We start from the raw sequence: 20,760 nt of genomic DNA on the forward strand, positions 1-20,760 counted from the left end.
TGTCCCTGAACCTTGCTAATTTTCTCTTGTTCTTGCAACAGAGGAAGAATCTGTCCATGAGTTATGCCAACACATCTTAACCTTAAAATCCTAAAAGCCTTTTGACCATTAGCACATCTCAGAGAAGAAACCAATTCCTAGGAATACAGTTCTAGTCCACATCAACACATATTTCAGTAATGTTAGCTGAATAGCCTTAGTTGAGATTTGCGTGTAGAGTCCAGAATTTCAGAAGTAATGTGCAGAAATAGGTACGCTCCTCAGTGTCACCACTAAGGCAGTGTGGAACCAGATGATCTTTAAGATTCCTTCCAACCCAAACCATTCTATGTTTCTATGATAATAAACGCTCACAGTAAGATTGCCTTATAATGGTGAAGTCAAATGTAGTATTAGTAAAGTACATAACTTCCTGTACTACCTATCCATAATTGCTCCTCATCATTGTCTATCTGTCTGAATATAATGCAAACCCAGTTTCTCCATGTTCTCATTTTTTTTAACTTGAGAGATTTATTTGGATTCTACTTTTTAAAATATTTTGAAGTACAACATAAGCTGTGAAAGCCAGTGATTCATCATTGCCAAGAACTGTCATTTAAGTTAAACAAAAAGCTAGTCTGTGCATCTACACGTCCTGAGCAGTTTCAAAGTACAGTTTACCTTCTTTCTCTCTGTAAGAATTTAGAGTTTTTCCACACCTGAGATTTCAACGGTTATTCACACGTGAGCACTGAGAACATTCATACCTTTGTGAGATCCTTATAAAGTTCTGGATACAGCAATGCCATTTCTGGCTTCACATCCTGATCCAATACTAAAGAGAAGACTGGAAACATGGTATATATGGTTGCATACCTATATAAAAGGAAAGCACAAACTGACATTTTTGTATCACGATTTTAAATTAATCTATTGAGTTCAATTACTCTTTTAATGTAAATGAAGTTAAACTGGTTATCCTACCCAGTACTGAAGAAACTTACTAATGCAGCTTTACAAAGGATGGTTGAGTCACCATCCCTGGAGGTGGTCTTCAAGAAACATACAGATTTGTAACTGAGTAGCATGGTTTAGTGGTGGACTTCAGTACTAGGTTAAAAGTTGGACTAGATGATCTTAAGAAGTCTTTTCCAACCTGAATGATTCTATGATTCTATTGTCCAAATGCAACCTACTCTTAGGCTTCTGAGAGCTGCCATTTGTGAGAAGTTATAGACACATTATTTATCTAGAAATAATAACCAGATGTCTTTTGTCCACATATATCACCCAAATGTATTGTCTACTACCATATTTACTATGTATTTGCATTTTGACAACCAGTTAAAAGAGCTGGCATTGAAACTCATCCACAGAGGATGAAAAATGAAGAAAAAAAACAAGTGCTGTGTCCCTGACATTACAGTAAAGATAAGAGAATTAATGGAAGTCTCACCAGCTCAGAAAGTGGCTTTAGATTTTAGTATGCAAGTGACAGTTGTATACCTATAGACCACATGGTATATGTTTTCATAGGGGTTAGCAGAACTATTTACAAGCATTTTGGAGAGGTTTACTGTTTCCTTCTGCGGTGCCTGGTGAAATCAGACCTTTATTTGGCTACAATTTGAGTTACTACTGTTTAAATGAACTAAAACAAGTATAGAAAGAAGCTTTTAGGACAGGAGGGGCAGAGAACAGTGAGAAATGTGAATATGTCCATATACCTCAGCTGAATAACTTGGGGGAGCTATATTTCTAAAGCAGCTTTTGCAACAAGACAAGGGTACTTCATATTCTGCATGCATGATCCAGAATGGAAATCTATGTAGTGGACTTGGTGCACTTTCAGAGGAAATTTCAGTCAGTAGCTTCAGCTCCATTTTTTAACAGATGAATCTGTGATTCTCACTGAGACTTCTATAGCAATTTGTGTAACAGCTAAAACTGGTTTGTGAGATTTCCTCTATCATTTTCACCCTGCATGTCAAAAAAACTATATGTTTTTCTTCTTCTAAGGCAATGGCAGATTGCCCTCTTCAGAGAATCTCCCCAGTCATGTAGTGGATATAAGTGAGTATCCAACCTAGTTGAGTGTTCATTTGTAGGCTCATTCCAGGTGTCGTTAGCATACCAATGATAAATGTATTAAAAATGGTCCAGCCACCAACTACATGATGTTACTTAACAAGTGTTTGTAATTATTAACATATACCACAACTGTTGATTTGAACTTACCCTACCATTAGGAATCCTTGGTACAAGGGAACAGATGCAAAATAGAAGACTGATGAAAATACAGCCTACAAAAGACAACAATTACATATATTTAACATAATTCTGTATATGAAACATTACAATAAAGAAAAAAAACACATTACTGCTTAAGGTTTTGTGACTTTTCAAAGAGTGCGTTTAACTATTCTGAAAACAAAGTTTTAAATACCTGCATAGTTGAAATAATAAGGCCTCGGTGCATGACAAATTGACCAAGTGCTGCTGATCTTTTGTAACTATTTCGGCCATGTACCATCAGCAGCCTTCCTATGTGTTTAAATTGTGTGATAGAAAAGTCAGCTGCTAAGGAAGCTTGTTTTCCCTCCTAGAACAAAAAAAGGTTACAAATATGAAACCCACTGTAGAACATATGTTTCAAATTTTAAAATTCTAAATTACAATTAATTTCACAAGTCAAATTTACTACCGCTTCAGAAATCAACTCTACAGCATGACACAAAGGACAGTTTTTTGGTGCACATTTTAAAAAAATGCAGTGGCAGTAACAAGTACGTTTAACTGCCTATCTTGCATCTTTCAGGTAAATACATATATACACAGAAATAACTAGTGTTTTCTGCTTTTCTTGCTCTTTATATTTAAAAAGATAAAGCAGAGAACACAGAAGCAGAGAAAGTATTATTTCAAAGACTGAGCATTTTTTTATCATCTTATAGCAGACTTAAATTTGAAATATTCGATTTAATGTTGTTTAAGAATCATGTCATATTTGAGAATTGACCTGGTAACATTACCTTGCCTTCAATTCCAATTCCACAGTCGGCTGCTTGGATCATGCTGACATCATTTCCTCCATCACCTGGAAAATGTCACTGCAGTATTCAGCACTTCAGAGGTTTTACTCTCCTGGCCTTAAAGTATTTTAGGAATCTCCTAATATATCTTTAAATTCTTACAGTTAATCTATGGATTATGATTAATAACTTCAGCAATCAAGACTTTTTCCTGTGGAGTAAGGAAAAAAACCACACCTTTCTCACGGAATGACATTTTCTGCTACAACTGTGTAAATACCTGGCTGTTGATAAAGAAATCTCTTTGGTTTTGTTTCTCAATGGTGTCACCTACTGTGTAAGTTTATTACAGATTTTAGCTACTGCAATGGAAGATAGTGTCAACAGTTACCTATTGCACAGGTGCGTTTTCCAGTGTGATGCTGTAACAGTTTCACGATATGGGCTTTTTGAGTGGGAGAACATCGACAGCACACTACGGCAGGACACTGGCAAGCCAACTCTACAAACTCATGCTCATAGTATTTCAGACAAACCTAAGAGAAAAATACACTCACATTTATTTTTAAGATTAAATAATACATGTACTCCAACACAAACACAGTATGAAGACTTCTTTTATGAGGTTCTGCTTAAACAACAGCCCTCTGGGAGCAAAAGCCACTGTCCCTTGACTGCATTCTATTATTTTAAACTGAAATTCTCTTTCATTTGGACAGCTAATGCATTTTAGAGTTAACAAAAGAGACAGTACTACAGCATGCAATGTACAAATCTCATTCTATTACTATACAGGAGTCCAGAGAACCAACAAAATTTGAACATACATGCTCTTTTTACTATTGAACGAAAAACAGTAGTAACTCTAAGGATAACTTATGATATGGTTAAATATTGGAAGAAAGTTTAAGAGCATGAAGCCACTGATACTTTATAAAAATAGTTACAAAAGCTTTATAAAAATAGTTTGTATGAACTTAGTTCATAAAGTATAAATACAACTTGACAGCAACCAAACTCTTACCTCAAGTGAGTCCCCAGATATCACCAAGGCACAGTCATGCTTCCTCCTAAAGGCATTTAGTTCTAAGTGAGCCTCCCCTCGAGTAGCAACCTTTAATAAAAATCACTCAAGATTTTTAAAGGAAAAAACAAAACAAAAAACAACAACAACAAAAAACAAGGCTTTATTTTTTCAACAAATGTTTTATTCTAATGCAGTACCAATGGGTACTGCATTGCCAATGGTACCAATGGGATGTGACTTTAAGTCTTGAATCTCTATGGAGTGAAAAATCAATCCTCAGACAAAGAAAATCTGTGTAGTCAGACTAATTGGTTCCTCATAAAAAGTAGACTAGGGCAGAAATATTAATGAATTAATACAATTTAAATATCTTAAATTCAATCTGACCCTAGTCTTTCCATCTTGGCTGAGTCAGAGGAAAAAATAGTCCCCAAGTCAGAAAAAAAGACTTTATTAACCAGTAAAATATATTCTTGGAATAATGCAAGATGTTCATATTAGTAGTTCTTTCAGTTTGGATAAGTAAACAGAGTTCAAGAGACACAGAAAAATGTGCTTACTAGCACTAATCACTTTGAATCTTGCACAAGTACGCAAACAGGACCAAGTGACAAAATACAGAAGAATTACATCATAGTTTTTTTTTTTTTTTTTTTTTTTTTTTTTTATAATTTACATAACTATTGTTTCAGAGCGGCCCGGATGTCAAATGTGGGAAAACGAAACAAAACAAAACAAAACAAAAACACACCAACCCTAAACCAAATAGTTCAAAGGCTACCAAATGGATTTTGGAAGGTTTTGAACTAGAACACAAAACATAATTAATTTATACACAGATTTTGAAGAGAAAGGTGTTTTTTTTCTTCAATATACATCAGCTTCTTTTAGAGCTATCATGTAGGCCAAAATTACAAGCAGAGAATAAAACCAACTCTGATTATACCTCTAATTTTGGCTCTGTCAACATTGTGCCTGAAGTTTTGATATATATGAGTCCGAATCACATTACTTCCTACAATAACATACAGCCCAAAGACATTCATCCCTCTGGAGAAGAGTCTCTACCATGCAAAATTTGGGTTATGTTAAAATGCACTTGTAAACAGAATAACCCATACTCATATCACAATTCAGATTTTTTCCCCTCCTTTCCCACAATGAAACACATAAATAGAAAGCTCCTATTCTGCCAACGGTTAGGAACCAAGGATTGCATTGGTCCACAATAATCTTTCTGCATTGCAGAGATTATAAGACGTCAGCACTTGGCACACACTGAAGAACACTAATTGTCCACTCTGTTCTACCTTCACCTAGCAGAGGTATTTTTTCTTTGTAAACTCTCTATATATGATATATATATATATATATATACACACACATATATATATGTAAACAATATATCAATTAATTTCATTATAAAATTAACAGGTTGAGAATGTTAAGAACAAGACAGCTAGAAAAACAAAATGCATCTTTTTGGGAAGCCAAACTAGTAAGTTATTTATTCACTAATTTATAAGCAAAATAGAAGCGTTAAAGTACTAGGTATTTTCTTACATTAATCCAGGAGTTCATTCTTTGCAGCAAATATAGCCACAGAAATACTGTTGTATGAATCTATTTTCTAACTAATTTAAAACTTTGTGTATTCTCAGTTAACGCAGTTTTATGTTTATCTCTTATTACTAGTCAAGGTAATGAAAATAAAAATCTGACTCAAACTAAATAGATTATGTTCAGGAAGACAATTTGTAATGTTACAACATGGAAAGGTCAACAAAAATTGATCTGAAGTTTTATCAGAAGCATTAATAATTTAATTGCAAATAGTCTGCAGGGCTTAATTTGCCATTCTGATGCTTCATAGGAAACTACATTTACATGTAAATTATATTCATATAATTATTTTTGTAGGTGCAAGTGGTTCATTTAGAACAAACACAGACATATGTCTGATCACACAGCATCAAGAAGTTTGGAAAAAGTCTGGAAAATCTTTATTTTTGTTTGAGCTGAGTGGAGTTGATACTATTTAAATATAACTGATATGTATAGAAAAATATTCCATTTACTTTTCTAACAATTATCTTAATCAGTATATTAAAAAAATGTACATGTTTTATTGGAAAAATCAAAATAGATTTTTTTGATTTTCATCTGAACTGTATCTATACAGGGGACTTTGGCATCAGAGTTTAATTCAGGACTAAGTCTGCTTGAGTCTAAGGAATGCTATTAACAGAAATGTTAGAACAAGCTAGAACCATATTCAGATTGCCTAAGTTCCTAGAAACTCTTTCCTACTGGCTCAATACCTCACATGGACCTCTCTTTATCATTATTTCGACATGCCTTACTATATCCATTGTGTAAGTTAAGAGTGAAAAATGCACGTAAAACCTGTCTCGCCTAAATATGCCCACAAACATTTCTGTAGCATATGAACAAATCTAAAAACAACCACCCTTAAACAGAAGCAATGCTCTGTAATTCTAAAATCCTTGAATGACAACCTAGCTTAAGTAATACTCTACTTGAGTAATACTCTACTTGACTGTTGCTATGACGCCCTCTACAGTAACTCATCTATTTTATAACAAGTAGCCAACTAGTATTCAAACAAAACAAAATTGGTATTAGTTGTCTTTTGATGAATCCAACAAAAAAGTCGGACCTATACTTACAGGTCTGAAAATGTGAATATCCTGAGTCCTAGACACTAGGTGAGAACTTTTCGCGATGCAAGTTGCGGTCTCCAGTTTATCTCCTGTTAACATCCATATCTGCAAAATAATGTAAGAGTTAATTCTGACAGACATTAACATATCTGTTGTCCATATCTGAATGAAAATTTTCCCCAACCTTTTTCTAGTACTCCATAAAATCAGATTGCCATGGAATATATACCGATATACATACTTTTAACAAAAAATAACGAGCAGTTTTTACTGCAGTAACACACAAAGAAAAGGTTCATCTTTAAGAATCTTTCATTCTTCTTTCCCTATCACAAGAGTCTACATCTCAATTTACGTGAAGACAAGGGGAAACTTTGTGGCAACCCACTGGCAGTTGAACAGGCATAAAAGACCTTCCCTATGGCCCTAATACTACCTTGATCAAAAAGCAGAGGATACAGACCCAAGTACAAGAGAAATAACTACTGAGGCTGCTCAGCAAAACGATGTGACAACAGTTTGTGATCCTAGTAAGAATTTACCAAGTAGCAGCCAAGCTGTTGGATGGCATATCCTGGAGGAAAAGCTACAGACCCAATACTCTGAAGAAATCCTGCCCACTGACCACAACGAACTGGGATAAATGCATTCCTTAAAGTGGGAATAAGGCTGATGATCCATCTGTTCTTAAAATAAAACAGCTCTCTTCCTCAACCCCATAACACCAACAAGACTGAAGGATGCCTGTATGAAATAACATTAGCCCTATACCAAATAGAAAAAAACAAGGAAGAATGAATGACCTAAGTTGCAGAAGTTATTACCAAATAGTTACTAAGTTAATAGTTGCAATTTTATTAAACCATAAGCTTCTGTCTACCTCTGTTCCCGTATGTCTCAGGTAAGATCAACATGGACACTAACAAAAATGGTCTGTGACTTCACAAAACCCTCATTACTGCTTTCCCATCAGTAATCGCGTAATCTATAATTTTATGACTTATCTATAGTTACTGTTGTGTTCCCAGTCTACTATAATGTGGGCTGTGATTAAAGTCAGAACAATTTCCATCATCTGAAATCCTAGAACTCCATTGATAAGAAACCCTAAAAACTGTCACACTATGCCTATTCGTAGCAGGACATACTGATCCAGATATCTCTTAACAGTTAGAACGGACCACATATGGAAAAAGTATCAACAGTAAATAAGAAAATAATGTACATGAAGTACTACATACAAGTACTTTGCACTAGTTGCACTGTAGTAAAGAAATGTGATGTGATCACAAGGCTTTAATCCAAATATGTATTTCTCCGATTGCACAACACTGTGCTGCCAGCAAATTCAACTGAGAGCCTTTGGGAAGCTGCGATTAACTAAAAAAACAACCAAACAACAAAAAAAGAATCACAAAATAGCCTATTTGGGAAGGCACCTCTGGAGATTACCTACTCTGACTTCCCTGCTCAAAGAAGAGTCAACTATAGCGGGCTGCTCAGGACTATGTCAAGGCAGTTTTGAACTTCTCCAAGTATGGAGACTCCACAAACTCTCTGAGAAACCTGCTGCAATGTTTGATCACCCTTATAGTATAAAGGTTGCTTCTTTCATTCAAGTGGAACTTCTGTATTTCAATTTGTGTCCATTGCCTCTTGCGCTTTCAGTAGGTGCCTCTGAGAAGAGTCTGGGCTCTTCTGTAGTTCAAACAGTTCACCTTTTGAACTTGGCTGAAACTTTTTGTGAGTGACAAGCCTGAAAACATTATCATAAGAATATTGGCCCAAACTGATTTAGTATAAATTTCAGCTAGGACAGTTTACTGTAGGCAAACAGAGGATAAATGACAGGGACATACATTGGCATTTTTTCCTATAAAAGTTTAAGATTAATGAAACCTGTGGTTTGCAAGGGATCTTCGAACACAGTGCCTACTTGTTTCTGCTAGATCATGCCCAGAATGCACTTAGGACTTCACATATTTCTTATTGAATGAACCTTAATGTAGACAACTATAAACGGTGTCTTGTAAAAGGAAAAAAAAAAAATAATCCACAAACATTAATAAATGATAGATTGTGTGTCACAACAGTATGCGTTCACTACCTTTATTCCAGCGTTTCTTAGCATCTCTAGAGTTGGTCTAACATCTGCTTGCAATTGATCTTCTACTCCAGTGAGACACAGCAATTCCATTTCTCGCTCCAAACTCTCTACAACAGCAGCAACTTTCAAGTTTCTATCATGTATGCTTAACTTTGCTTGGTTATATCGACTCTGTTTGCACAAACACAAAACTACTTAGACTTGGCTGTGACTTAAAAAAAAAAAAAAAAAGTAAGCATTTGGCCTATCAGTTATAATAAAAAGTTGCATTTAAATATCTTCAATAAAGAACAAAATTAAAAGAGTGGATTTGCATCTAATCTTATATGCATTTTTTCTGACAGGTAAACCCAAGAGAGCCTTCTGAAGACCTTCTATAAATTAGGAATCTCAACATCTAAGCGGAAACTGCTCTCATCTTTGAGAACAAGTAGGTTTTTTGGTCAGACTAAAGCTATTGGTCAGACTAAAGCTATGGAATTAACATTATGCTATCCTCTGGGAAAATACAATCCAGTCACTTAAATTTATACAGTATTCTGTGCATACCTGCAGAACAATCAATAATGAATGGTAAGATCTGTAATAGTCTGTCATACCTCAACTATCAGTATTTTCAATATGAGTTGTCTTCTTTACCTTATTAACAGAGTAAAAAAGATTATGTTCCCCTTGAAGTAAATACATAAAGCAAAACACAAGAGCAACGTGAATAATATAGATGATTCTATCCCTTCATACCTCGAAATCTTGATACTGTTCCTCAGTCAGTGATTTTTTGGCAACAACCAGAGTACGCAGTCCTTCTCGAGCCATATTACCACACTAAATGGACCAAAACATAGAATAATAATGGAAATATTTAACTGTATGCACACATTTCATACCATATACTAGCAGGGAATGTCTGTAGCATAACAGTTTGTTTCTTTAAACTGTAGATTAGTTTGGAGAAGTCACAAAAACACTTTCACTTCAGTTTTCCCAAAGTAGTATACTATTGGCAAGCCAATTAAGACTTTCTCTTCAAGCTTAAAGAAAAACTCTTGTAGGCTGAAGTCTAAAAGTAAATTAAAACTATTTTAAAAGCACATTAAACCTATTTTTAACACTAAATATATATATATATTTTTCAGAGAAACGTACCTCTTGTCAAAAAAAGGTCTACACATTAAAAATAGCCGTGGAATAGCATATCTTAATGAAAAACAAGGCTGTATAGAACAAAACACTTATTGATTTGACCTCATAAAAGCTAAATAAATTAAACAAGTATTTTACAATTAATTGTGCATCATTATCGCCAAAAGTAATTTTTATGACATTTCGCTAGGTCTTCAGGGAGTTTAATTTATTCATGTCCCTGAATAAATCAAACTGCCCTGCAGCACATATTGATTCATATTGCCAATATCATTATGAACATACACGGTGTAATCATTGTATTAACATATTGTCTATATGTCAGGTCAAAATAAGATGATTGCCGGCACCTACTAGAACCAAACAGTGAAAAATACTAATCAGTTTTGAAATTTGCTCTGTATTTTATATTAAATATAATAAATATGATAAAAAGCTATTTCAATTTCTCTATATCCCGTATTAAACTTTAACTCATAATCATACTTCACTGTAGAATTTGATAAAAGGTTATTACAGGATAAACAGATTTATAACATAATACTCAGATGTAATTAGGTTTTACGCGAAACCTGTCAATGAAAAAAAATCTTGTTTAAATAAGAATGTGTTCTTCTGTGACTACTATCTTTGTTTTTTTCTGTGTGCTATACAAGAATTGGAAAGAATTCTAAATCCTAAAAACCCATTCAGAGTATATGTAACTGAACTAGAAAAGCCATTGCCACACTGGCTTGGGATCTCCTTTAAAACTATTCCAATAGCATTTAATATTTCAATTTGACATTTAAAGAATTTTTATTATTTTTTTTTAAGTAAATGTTGACTTTATTTCTTACCTCTTCTTCTAACCAATCATTGTACTGTACAATAGTGGACATTGCAACATCTGCACCCTTCATATAAAATGTAATATCTCCTGAAGATTCATCCTAAAATTTTGCAGAAGAAATAGAAAAAAAAAATCAGCTTATACAGTCAAAACTTGCCTACAAATAACCTAATTGTTTTTTGAAATATTCAATGGATTGTCATTTATGAATAAAAATGAAGTACCTTGCAAATGGTTGCATAAGTTTTATTATTTTATGTTAATATTTTCAATGATTCCCAATTCCATAGATGCACATTCCCTACTTTCCCATGTAAAGGGATCAGTTCTAACTGAAGTCAATATAGCAGGTTCCCAGCATCCCTAAAATACTTGTCCTTTACAAATTTTAAAGTATCACTGCTATGCCCACCCTAACTACTTTTTTTTTTTTTTTGTGGCATTTGTTATTTAAATTGAAACAGAAAGTTTGCTCTGTATCTTTGAAATATCTGAGTAATTAGAAATTAACAAATAACACTGTAATGAATTTAACAGATGTTTTAATGATGATACATTCATTGAATATTCAAACAATCCACAATCAAGGCAGACATTACATAAATCAGGAATTTGGTGATATATGGTCTGTTGCAGAAATAATGGATTCCTCTGGTCTACAAGCTTCATAACATATCTCTGAACATCTCTAACACACTGTTAAGCAGGCTCATAATGCCAACCTCACTTAATGAAATGCCTTGCCAAGATTTCTCCAGATCTGAGCATGCACTTACCCTATCTGAAGTACCTCTGCCTACGGCTGATGGCATGCCTGGTTTGTTATCCACTTACAAATATGGAATAGGATGAGTTCAACACCTATTTGATTAGGACTTAGTACTGATCTGACCATATAACCACGTTATCTGAAGCTGTTCTGTTACAGTATCTGATTTTAATCAGGACAGAAGTACACAGTATGCACGGCTTAACATTAGCAGAGGTTTAAACCTTCCTTTGCATGGCGTGGTGGCTTTCTTGCAGTTGAAGTTTTAACAATCATTATTATGTTCCCATCTAAACATCTAACAGATATATATGTGGTATATAAGCATATAAAGTAAGGCATATACCTGGTACGTCTGAGACCTTGCGGCGTTTTGCTGTGTGCATGCATGCCTGAAAAAGCAGTATCAGTAGTGATACAGAATAGAAAGATGCAAACTACTATTGCAAGAAACTTGTTCCACTTGTTTATCCCTTGAACAGGCAACACACTTTGTAAGATGAAAATTAAAAATGAAGGGTCAAAACTTGCAACATCAGAGCCTAAGCATGAAGTACTGAAACTAACGTATTGCATGTGAAAGAAGAGTTTGTCCTTTATAAACCTTGCTGCAACATCAGGTTGGCCTGAATTTTATACAATTGCTTTTCTAGTGTGTATCTGTACCAAGTGTCTACTTTCCATTTGAAAGTCCAGTGTAATACATTCCTTGAAGCATCAAGTTTCTATTAAGAAATATCAAAATAAATGTTCAGTAAAAATAGCTTTTGAAAAATTAAAATTAACACCCCCCCGCAAATTACCCGAACTATGATTCCCATGCGCTTGCTCTCAGAAGTGAAGGGGAAAATCTGCAGAATATAGTATGTCAGAATGTGTCCACCAGGGGTCTTCAATTGCATTGAGGTCAAATCCCTGTTAACTAGTGTAAGACCGACACTCTCTGTCCACTGCACCAGAGCTACCTAAAGAAGACAAAAGAAAAAAAAGACACATTTAAATGTGAGAGGTCAATTGCATTGTATAGATTAGGCTAAAGACAAAGAACTGTCAGTAGAGTAAATGTTTAAGCTGTTCCAAGGATTTCAACCCTCTCATAGAAAAAACAACGGTATACAGTACAAAATCTTAGTACATCAAAATAATGTTTTACTTCTGAAAGCTTACAAAAATTAAAATTGAGCAGTGTGATAAAAGACACACAAGCAGGAAAAAACTCAGGTAAGTTCAACTGACATGATGACTAATGCCCACTAAGAATTTCATACAAATTGAGTAAATAATTACTAAGTAGCTTCTGATGAAAATTTAAACTATGGGGGAAAAAAAAAGTTGTATGAACTCCCAAGAAATCCTCGTAGTGTTGTCTGTGTAGGCACCGACAAATGAAAATGCATTGAGATGCAGTTAAATAAAGAGAAAAGAACACACTTTAAATAGCAGCATTTTAAAATCCCCAAATCACAGGAAGTCTTTTTAGAGATTTTTCTTCTTCAATAAAAGTACCACATAAGCTGTAAGTGATCCAATACTCCCAAGGTTAATTTTCAATTTTCACAGTGAAAGGTTACTATTACATTCTGACCTGTAAATTGCATCTTTCTCCTAATACCCTATCATCTCATTTGTGTCCCTCTGCAGCTAGGACTTAAGTGTTCTATATTTGGTGACTCACATCTGTTTATTATTTTGCTTATGCTTGGCTTCACCAACAATTTGAACTAGCATTTTACAGCACAGTCATTTTGGATTCTTATACCTGGCCTACACACAACTACTTATTTTTTTTAAAAAGTGCATATACCATAGCAGTGCAAATACCGTAGCAGAAATGGTCAAGAAGACTCAGGAATCAAATAGTTGCCTAAAAGGCAACTGAGCAAACTTGAGAGTAACACACGAAGTTTGACTCCTGTCTTTATACCAGAGTAGCCATACTGTAACAGTACCCTAAACAACACAACCAAACCATACCATTAAATATCTGCAGCCTTTATAACATACAACTACTAAAAAATGTATTTCACAGATGGCATTAAAATATAAATTACAAATCTGCACAAATAAGTATATACTGAATCACTGGCTGTACAGAGTTCAGAAAAAGGATTCTTAGATTAACACTCTCTTTTGAGGTTTCCCCTCTACAGATATATTCCATTCTCTTTAATGTTTCTGATGTTACATTAAAATGGTCTTTTAACCCAGTGTAAAAACATCTAGAACCCTTAGAATGGCATGTGAATGCAGCAGCTGTGGCTTCTACAGCACTTTACATATTGGATGTAGTCAGATAAAAAAATCAAAGGTTGGGGAAGCATAAAAAACTTCTCTGGATATGCTATCATTTTGCTTTAAAAAAAAATAAAAATCTATTCTAATGATAAATATATATTTGCTGATAACCCTTAATTTCCTAACACAGACAGAAGAAATGCATCAAGTATCCTGAATCCAAGGTAGGGACTTATTTGAATACTCTGTGGGTCTTGTCTGGCTGATCACTAAGTTTCTTTTCTATAGAAATCAGTTTCCCAGGTGACAGAATTACACTGGTTCCCCCATTACTGAGACACAGGTCTGTGCCTCATCCCATTAACCATGTAGTGTTCCTGGGATGGGTAACACAGGGAGAGTCAAAGAGAGCTTCTATTGTTTCTCACTTGCTATTTGTCTTCCTCCTTGGTCCAGCTAGTAACAACAGTTACCCACCTCTGAGTAAGCTGAAAGTAACATTAGTAGTGAAGGTAGTAAATATTTGCATTATGGAATGGAAATGGGACAGATCTGACAAAAGCTACTGAGAAACGTCTTGTTTGGTGTTTCTTACTCCAGAACTTTCAGATGTTATCATCACTGCTCAGTTCTCATTCCCCGTCAGTAGTCTCTCTCCACTAGAGGCCACCAGCCCCTAAGAGCTGCCATAGTTCACAACCCCAGTACTAAACTCTTCAATTATGATAGCAAAAATTGCCACTCAAAGTAAAATTCCAAGACTTCAAAAGGAAACTCTCCCAATTAATGGGCGAAGCAGCATTTGCTCAGCCAAGATACCCACAAGCAAATGTGTTTAATTTTATGGCAGTACTAGCCCAGGAGGTGGAAGTAGCTTCTCTGAGCATAATGGTTTATCTAACTCAGCTATCTGAGGAACATGTGCATCTGAAGTGGGGCACAAAGAGGGGAAACTTCAGAAGCACTGTTGTTGCAGACCTTGTTGGCAGCCCTGCACTGAATTGAATATGTCCCCATATTCAATGGCTTGGGGACAATCATCCCAATTGTTTAGAAACATTCATTTACTGAACTAAAAAAAAAAAAAATCAGTTTATATATATCTTAAGTAATTTCAAGAAAGTTCCGTTAAGCATACGAGGTTGTTAAGTGACAAGGATGCAGTTATGTATTTCATCAGTGATGAAACCTAATTGCCTATTAAAGACAAGAAAATGAATAGTTAGGAATTTTGTAAACTCCATATTAAGCGGAGAACAAAAAACCATATTCCTGTTGAAGATTCAGAACTTCATATTTGATTAGACCAGTAGACTGACTTTAACCAAAACCAAATACTAATCAACAATTTTAAACAAAAAAACATTTTAGGAAACACGTAAACTAATACTCCACAAAGGTTTTGGAATATTTGATTTTATCATAAACCAATTTTAAATGACAATTTTTCAACTGCTTCCAACATTATTTTTTATTTTTAAGGAAAAAAAAAATCTCTTTTACAGGAAACTCTATTAGCCCATTAGTCTTCCATTTAATAATCTCAGTGAAAATAACTACATGGCAGAAAAAGCTAGAGGTATCTAGCCACACAATTTAACAGGCAAAATAAACACTGCTGTGCAAGATGAAGGATTGTCCACAGAAAGCATTTAAAGGAACGGACATATCCTTATTTATTTTCAACCTCGAGGATGAAAGAGTTAAGTGACTCCCTTACAAATAAAATAAGTTTTATTCTCTCTGAAGCGGTGTTAAATGATGTTAGGCCATGCAATCAATAGGTACAGGTCTGCCCCTTACTCAGCCCAACTCCAAGATATTCTGTGAATTCTCCTTCAGATGAATTCACCTTTCCCCATAAGGGTAAATGACTTGCACAAGGGTAGGGACTCTCACTCCTCGTCAGGTAAACATCTGCCCCATCTTCCTCCGGATTAGTAGGAAATAGCAGGTATCACCCAAATGTCTTACTAATTTTTATTTAGGGGAATAAAATTTTCCCCCTCTACTCTGCTCTGGTCAGGCCTCACCTGGAGTACTGTGTCCATTTCTGGGCTCCTTAGTACAAACAAGACAGGGATCTCCTGGAAAGAGTCCAGCGGAGGGCCACAAAGATGATATGGGGCCTGGAGCATCTTCCATATGAGGAAAGGCTGAGAGACCTGGGTCTGTTCAGCCTGGAGAAAAGAAGACTGAGGGGGGATCTTATTAATGTTTATAAATACCTTGTGTGGGAGACAGAAGGATTTGGCCAACCTCTTTTCAGTGGTTTGTGGGGACAGGACAAGGGGCAATGGCCACAAAATGGGTAACAGGAAGTTCGACACCAACATGCGAAAGAACTTCTTCATGCTGAGGGTGACAGAGCACTGGAACAGGCTACCCAGGGAGGCTGTGGAATCTCCTAGATATTCAAGGCCTGTTTGGATGCCTACCTGGGCAATCTACTCTAGGTAACCTGCTTTGGCAGGGGGTTTGGACCTGATGATCTCTTGAGGTCCCTTCCAACCTCTACAATTCTGTGATTTTGTGAATCGCGACATGGAATCCTTTTGCTCTGTGGGAAAGATAATGACCTCTAGTTACTTGTCACCTTGAGACCCTGATGGCAGGAAGAAGTCACGGTTGATGAAAAACTGATATAGTCATTTGAAAAAATGAAACTTGCCTCGTCTTTGAGCACACAGGGTCATACATCCACAAAGTGAGCTATGAGATATCCTACTGAATTCTGAAGACCTTCACTTACTAGTTTCATCCTAAAAGGCCGTTACTGCTTGGCCTAAGACCAAAAAAATGCCCCTGACCATTTAGGTGAAAAATGGACCATATAAATAAAGGCTTTGAAGCCTTTGACATTTAGGAACGAGCAGTTTGTAGGCTAAGAGTGAAGAACTACGTGTGGAAATTTCTTAAGACAGTTTCGCTGCTTAAAGAATTCTCATGTAAACAACCTTCATTTATTTCAGAGCCAATTAATAGCATCTTAATATCAGACAATCGGATTTACTTTCAAAACCTGGTTCCCATGTAAGGACACAGAGGACACACAGGTTATACATATGGTATATTGAGGTTACGACTATTGGTATGGTAACAGGGAAGAAGCTGGGAGCTTTTTTTTTTCCCCTACTGTCTGAATGTTCTGAACAGTTTCTGTTAGGATTGTTCAACAACATTAATGTTTCCAATGAGCACCGCTTTGTTTATACTTATGAACAATGATTTGGTAAAGGAAATTTGCAGTCAATCCCTTTTCATCAAGAACCTTCAAAATTAAATAAAATTATTAACTTAAAATACAGCTTGATATGTGAAAAAACTGCCAATCGATATTCAAGACAAGCTATGAAGTAGTTATTCTTTGTGGGTCTCGAAGGTCATGAAAGTGATGGTTTTATGCTACTGAGTGATTTGCTTTTCACAATACATTGACAAAACAACACAATTAGTCTTGCTTCAATAAGCACACACAATAAAATGAATTAAACAATACAACATGTCTCATACATTACAGCTTCACTCTTGTAAACACAAAAGCTGCTTCACTAAGGGCATATCATTTCCCTGTCTGTTTTTAAATGATTGGCTGTGTATCATTGTAATTAATTTTAGAAACTGTTGTCTTTGGACAGAAACGTTGGAATTAAGTAACTGACCACACTTTAAAGTAGTATTTAAATACTTGAAATCCTGGAATTAGAAATGCTTGAGAATATAACAGTGCAGGACAACGCATAACCAATAAATAGCTGGTTTATGAGAGTACGCAGTCATTAAAAATCGTGACTGATCAATCTTTTCTGACCAGAGAGGAGCAAAGGTCTTCAAAGGCTCCTGTTCATAGCATGCCCCTGAATTGCTTGGGTCTGTGACCTTTGAACTCCGTTGCTTTACCTACTTAGCTTATACCCTTTTATGATTGTTCATTACATTAAGGTAGCTGACTTTCTACAGATGAGATGAACCCACAGCTATCATGGCTGACTAAAAGACTTTTTTTTTTTTTTTAAGCAACTTCTCGATGAATGTTTATTGTTTGCTATGCTACATCTGCAGAGGACAAGTGACAGACAAATGAAACTTTCCACTCTTTCAGAGAAAATGAAATATTGATCACTTATCATAAGAAACAAAGAGCCTGGCATAAGTAGGGTTCACATTATGAATACAAAACCAGTTACTTATCTCAGGTTACTCTAACGATAGATAAATACATCTTTTATGATAAATGTACCTACTTCTAAATGTGCAGACTTTCTTTTGGTTATATTATCTGTATATGGATGCACACATGCACGTGTGAAGAATTTCAAATGAATTCCTCAAGTAATTTCATTAACTGTATTATGTGTCAATATATTACTGAACTGCTTCTTGTACTCTTCTACAGGGAAGATCAGTTTATACTTACACATTGTTCTCTGCTCTTTATATGCTATGGTGATAACATGCAATGTTACATAATGCAAAAAGACAACTGAACAAATCACATCTTCTTTCAAAAGACTGCAATCAAACGAGTTCCATAAACAAAATCTAAGAGAATAGAGTTGTAATGTTGAGAAAGCACAATGTATAAAACTGGTTAAGTCTATTAAATGATAATGTTGCTTATTAACCAAATATGTTGTGATAGGTCAGTGTTGAGGTTAAACAGAAAACATCAATTGAATCATTTCCCTAAATAAAGCTCCAGGGTGCAATATTCAAAGCACTTTATTCAATAAAAAATGCTTTTAAAATGGTACTTTGGTGATTGGGAAACATTGGCATCATCAGTCAACCTAACTGCAGGAAAGTTCAATAAGCTAAATAATGAACCATTTACATTATTTTCCTTAGGCTCCAGTGATTTGCAAGCATTGCATCAATACAACTCTTTAAAAAATTATGATAAAGACCTGCTAAGTCTTTCAACTCTTAGCCTTTTTGCTGTTATCCTGCATTTTTTATACTATTTAAATGTTTTCCGTAGCTTCATCATTTTATAAGACTCCTTTCAGTATCAATTTCTAAATATATTAAACTATACCTATTCAATATATTTTTAGTAGTTTCAAACATCTTTGAAAATGAAATTTAATGCTGTCTGTTCTGAAGTGTGTTGCAAATTTTTCATTTCACTTGCATATAGCTATAATGTATAAGTTCAGGATAAAAAAATTGTTATTAAAAATGCCTGTACATTCTCTCCCTTAAAGCACTAACAGTTTCTTTGTTGCTGTCTTCCTCTTACACCTTGCTTTTCACCCCGAGCCCCATATCTGTCATCTAAGCACTTTATCAACTTTCCTTTCCTTTTTCCAAGGTCAAATCCTTTACCGTCTTCCCAGGGCAACACTTGCATAATTCTCAAGTCTTACAGCTGTTTCCTTTAGCAAATACTGGAGGAGAATTGCTATTTATGGCATTATTTTCAGATTCCAAACAACTGAATGAATTGAAAAAAATATATAGAGAAGAGCATGTTGTGAGAAAAGTCACCATTTCTCTTAATTGCACATCTCTTCACCTTTGTCTGTTAAAGCTGAAGGGTTTACTTAATCTTTAGCTGTGATTACATCTTTCATTATATTTAGTGGTACCTTGCAGGCTCATTACACTTATACATTTAGTGAATATGATTATATATGCATATGAAAAATTGTATGTGTGCAAATATTGTCAAACGTTATGCAGATACAATAACAGCTTATATTGACAGCATCTCTGTCATAAACAAATGCACTTCGAACATTCTCAACTCATATTGTAGGTCAACCTGTATTATACAACACCACACATGATATCATGGATTATTTATTCCAGCCAAAGAGCTCAAGTCCTACCTAGAGTTTATTTTTAAAATGGATGTACTATCTGCTGCTTTTTAATCTCTGAGAACCAGCTATTTCTTTATATTCTGCAATCCCTTGATACAATGAACTATTGGAAGCGGATATAGTTGTCTGTTCATCAAGAAAGACTTCATATTATTTAATACTTGAAAGGGCTTGTTATAAACTTGTTTCTTTTAGCAATTAGTTTGCAGTTTGAATTGTTAAGATTCTGTTAATGTTACATATGGTGATATACTCAAAATGTAAACCAAATGTATACTAAAACTACCAAGCGAAGCTGTAGTAAGATCATGTTTGTGGAAGAAATATTACCTAGTATTAGATCAACTTGTACAGTTAGAAAAGTATACAAGCTTTCACATATACAACTCCTTCTTCACATCTTGTGAAAACCATGTTTTGATTATGACCAAGTTACTGTGGCTACACCACCAACAGTATATACAACCTTCAGACACTGCTAGAATTTCTTTAAAACAAAGATGCCCTTCAACCTATTCAATTTAAGATGCAAACTGACTTCTAAATATTCTGTTTTCAAGAGTGCACCCATATCCATGTCAGTGGACCAGAATTATTTTTATGCTTACTTCGCAATGTGTTGAAACTTGATTCAGGCCCCAAAACACGACTACTCAGAACAATAACTCAGGTCTATTGAAAGCAGTAGGATTTGTTTCAGATTTGGATTTCAGTGTAAGGCAAATGCATATTTCACTCAAATAGGGTTTTAGGTTTGTTCCACACTTCATGAAGTTTTGACTGAACCCTCAAGATAATGCAGCTGTCTAAGGTAAGCAAGCTCAAGAGCTTTTCTACAGGAATATTTGAGGCTTGGGCTTTTTTTCCTGTTAAGAATCTGTATATTCCACCAATTGGTAGTGTCACTAGCAAATGTACCTGGCTGTCCATCACTCAAAGCTTAGTTTCATATTCTCTTTTGCGTATCTGTGCTATGATCCATGAATTAATGTTTTGAGAATACACCTGGTAACTTTAATTCCGATACTCAACGCAGTATTGATTCCAAAGCATTAACTTCATAGACCTCTTAGTCAAATAATTCAAACCACCTTTATATAACCTAGATCTTTCCTATAGCA

General features: G+C 35.0%; 1 protein-coding gene across 4 annotated transcripts in view; it reads right to left on the reverse strand.

Annotated features, from left to right (window-relative positions):
• ATP9B (ATPase phospholipid transporting 9B (putative)) overlaps positions 1-20,760 on the reverse strand; it is a 165,607-nt gene that overhangs the window by 9,569 nt on the left and 135,278 nt on the right. For all 4 annotated transcript variants that reach the window (XM_082753070.1, XM_082753069.1, XM_082753071.1 and 1 more), the window contains 11 exons: positions 12,380-12,541; positions 10,815-10,907; positions 9,574-9,657; positions 8,833-9,003; positions 6,732-6,830; positions 4,039-4,128; positions 3,406-3,550; positions 3,015-3,079; positions 2,429-2,584; positions 2,221-2,285; positions 750-858 (listed from right to left, as the gene is read on the reverse strand). In XM_082753070.1, coding sequence (XP_082609196.1) covers positions 750-858; positions 2,221-2,285; positions 2,429-2,584; positions 3,015-3,079; positions 3,406-3,550; positions 4,039-4,128; positions 6,732-6,830; positions 8,833-9,003; positions 9,574-9,657; positions 10,815-10,907; positions 12,380-12,541 — 1,239 coding nt within the window. The remainder of the gene's footprint in view (positions 1-749; positions 859-2,220; positions 2,286-2,428; positions 2,585-3,014; positions 3,080-3,405; positions 3,551-4,038; positions 4,129-6,731; positions 6,831-8,832; positions 9,004-9,573; positions 9,658-10,814; positions 10,908-12,379; positions 12,542-20,760) is intronic.

Source organism: Aythya marila (assembly GCF_965140915.1).
Source record: "Aythya marila genome assembly, chromosome: 2".
NCBI classification, from domain to species: Eukaryota; Metazoa; Chordata; class Aves; order Anseriformes; family Anatidae; genus Aythya; species Aythya marila.